Genomic DNA, 3506 nt, shown 5'->3' on the forward strand with positions numbered 1-3506 from the left:
TCAGATAGTCTTTAAAAAAAAAAAAAAAAGTCTAAAAGCAGAGCTAGCATTCAGGCCCTCAGTCGACATCTCGAAATAAGAGAAGACAGATCCAGTCTTTACTTCTGCCAACTGCCTCTGGTTTCTTTTTTTGCCATCAGAATTCCAGAGAAATATCTGTGGCATAAGCAACAGGGAGCAGAGAACAGAGAAGCCCAGTTGGAAGAGGACGGAGACTCTCAGCTACACTCTAATAAGGAATAGGAGATGGATAAGCAAGTATAGGAAAAAGAGTCTGGGTTTTATTCAGTGGACAGAGGTTCACATCCTTCTTGTTTCTAGTTCCCTGCCTGACTTTAGACCAATTCCATCTGTAAAATGAAGAAATTGAATCAGAATCTTAGACTTTCTTCTTGCTCAGAGTACTGATTCTTCTTTCCTGAATCTTTAGGTACTAGGCTTAGGTGTGTTTTTAGCATGTATTTAGAACTATATATTTACTCACATATACAGTATATATGGTATGTGTGTGTGCATGTATGTGTGTGATGCATGAATACAAAAACATTCTGGTAAATGTTTAATAGCTGGATCCAACAGAAAAAATGCACATACGGCACACTTTTAATCAAGGCATGACATCCTTCACTTTATTTCCTTCATGGGCATTTTTATTGTTTATGCGATATGTTTCTTCAGGTATGACATGAGGAATATGGAAATATGCATTACATAAAATATCCTGATATAACCTATACAAGTCTATTTACTGCCTTGGGGAGGAAGGGATGAAGTGCTTAAGGGAGAGAATCTGAATCACAAAATGTCAGAAAATAATTGCCAAAAATTATTTCTACATGTAATTGGGGAAAAAAGAATTCAATTTAAAAAATCTCATGGGGGATTTCCGGGTTAAGATGGCGGCAGAGTAAAAAGCAGTTCTTAACCTCTCCTGACTGAAAAAATCTCATGGAGAAGAGGAATTAATTTTGTTCTTTTAGGAACAAGATGAGAGTGGGAAAACAACTGAGTTTCAAAGGCAGATTTAAGGTTAAATATGGAAAAACTACCTAATAATTTATGATGTCCAAAGATAGAATGGATTGCCTTAGGAAGTAGTGAGTTCCACATTGCAAGAGGTCTTGTAGGTGGTTGAATGACGATTTATTGGGGATATTTTGAAGTAGATTTTTTTCTGTTGTTGGATTAAATTACCTCTGAGGACCCTTCCAACTATTTTTAAAATTAAGTGAGGCTTACTTGTGGACTGAGGTAAGGAAGCAGGTGTGCCATTATCTTTTTTTTTACCTCTTTTTCAAGTTTATTCCCTCTCTCTTTCTTTGTCTCTATCGCTGTTTCTCTGTCTCTCAGTCTTTGTATCTATCTCTGGCTGCCTCTTTCTCTGTCTCTATCTTCCCTCATTCTTTCTTCTTTTTTTCTTTTTCTTTTTTTAGTCAACCTCTGTCTCTGTCCAACTAGCTGTATCTGTCTATCTGTCTGTCCCATCTATCTCTATTTCCTCTTTTTTCTGTCTTCCTCCTCCTCCTCCTCCTCCTCCTCCTCTTCCTCTTCCTCCACCTCCTCTTTATCACATCTCTATTCTTTACATATCTATCTCTTTTTCGCTTACCCCCCAAACATTGTCTCTCTCCCCCTTCTACTTTTTCTTTACTCTTCTCCAAATTTGGAGGAGGAAATGGCAAAATCCAGAAAGTTATAGGCTGAATATGGTTGGGGAAGCTTTCCTTGGACTGGGAAACTTATTCCTATATATAAACCAGGGACTTTTACAGACTGGACAAGTGACTAGGGGACTTGGACTGAGAACTTGTGACTAGTGCTTGAAGAGACAATGAGAGGTTTCTACATGTGGATGTCTTATGTGAGCATTAATTATCTATTTATATATTCCAGGTACTGTGCTAAATCCTGGGGACACAAATCTAAGATAAAATATACTTCTTTCCCTCAAAAAGTTTATACATTAATAGAGAAAGAGAAGAAAAGATGTCCTAGGGCAAAAGGTGAATAATACTTACTTCAAGATCTTGAGAAAAGAATGAGCCAATAAAGGTAAGAGACAAAGAGAATAAGTTGAAATGTAGTGATGGCAGTGCCAAGAGAGGGGGCAAATGAGATAGTAATATTACTGAAGGGAATAAATGAGAAAATATGAAGAAAGTATAATAAATATTTTGAAGAGTCAATTATAGTTTGGATTGGAATTGGGGGTAAGTTTAAATGAACTGGAGTCAAGAATAACCTACTTGGTCATAATTATAGGTAATTATGTTTGTTTCCAGGGCATTCGGGCTATCAAAAACCAAATCATAATGGTCACATTTAACTTGAGTGGCTACAACCCAGATATCTTCATCCTGGTGGGGATTCCAGGGCTAGAACAGTTCCACATCTGGATTGGCATTCCCTTCTGTGCCATTTACCTCGTGGCTGTAGTGGGAAACTCAATCTTGCTGTACCTCATTATCATGGAGCGCAGCCTCCATGAGCCCATGTTCTTCTTCCTCTCTCTCTTGGCTTCCACTGATCTGGTGCTGTCCACAGCTGGTGTTCCCAAGACCCTCAGCATCTTCTGGTTTGGAGCCAAGGAAATCACCTTCACTGGATGCCTCACTCAGATGTTCTTCCTTCATTACAGCTTTGTTTTAGACTCAGCCATTCTTTTGGCCATGGCATTTGACCGTTATGTGGCCATCTGTTCCCCACTGAGATATACCACCATCCTGACTCCACAAGCCATCATCAAGATCATAGTAGGCATCTGCTTTCGTAGCTTCTGCATCATTCTTCCAGATGTTTTCTTGTTGAAGCGCCTGCCCTTCTGCCAGACACGCATCATCCCTCACACATATTGTGAACACATTGGTGTGGCCCGCCTCTCCTGTGCTGACATCTCCATCAACATCTGGTATGGCTTTGCTGTGCCCATTATGACTGTAATATCAGATGTAGTATTGATTGCTGTCTCTTACACACTTATCCTCCATGCTGTCTTCCGCCTCCCATCTCGTGATGCCCGTCAGAAAGCATTAGGTACCTGTGGTTCTCATGTCTGCGTCATCCTTATGTTTTACACACCAGCCTTCTTCTCCATCCTTGCCCACCGATTTGGGCACAATGTTTCCAGAACCTTCCACATCATGTTTGCCAACCTCTACATAGTAATCCCACCTGCCCTCAACCCTATTGTCTATGGAGTGAAGACAAAGCAAATAAGGGACAAGGTCATCATCTTGTTCTCTCCAAAAGGAACCCAGTGACCTGTAACTGTGAATCAGGAGCAGTGATTAAGGAGCTACTAGTAAGAAACTTCATTGCAGAATAGCCATTTATTAGTTGTTCGATCCTACCTAATAATATGAGCTTTCAATCAAAGAACATTTTAAATTTTCTCTCAGACTACAGATTCCCTAAGAGGTAGGGATTCCATACAGTCCAATTCAATTTAATTCATCAGTCTTCTTTTATTCACCTGGCTAAGGTGTTCCATAGCACTGGACCAAGGA

At 39.7% G+C, this 3506-nt stretch overlaps 1 protein-coding gene across 1 annotated transcript; it reads left to right on the forward strand.

Annotated features, from left to right (window-relative positions):
- The first annotated feature begins 2268 nt into the window (after positions 1–2268).
- On the forward strand, positions 2269–3260 carry LOC123238674 (olfactory receptor 52H1). The gene has a single exon (XM_044665881.1). It carries the CDS (start codon positions 2313–2315, stop codon positions 3258–3260), a length of 948 nt encoding a protein of 315 aa, XP_044521816.1. The 5' UTR covers positions 2269–2312.
- Positions 3261–3506: the final 246 nt, after the last annotated feature.

This window comes from Gracilinanus agilis, chromosome 3 (genome assembly GCF_016433145.1).
Source record: "Gracilinanus agilis isolate LMUSP501 chromosome 3, AgileGrace, whole genome shotgun sequence".
In the NCBI taxonomy this organism is placed as follows: Eukaryota; Metazoa; Chordata; class Mammalia; order Didelphimorphia; family Didelphidae; genus Gracilinanus; species Gracilinanus agilis.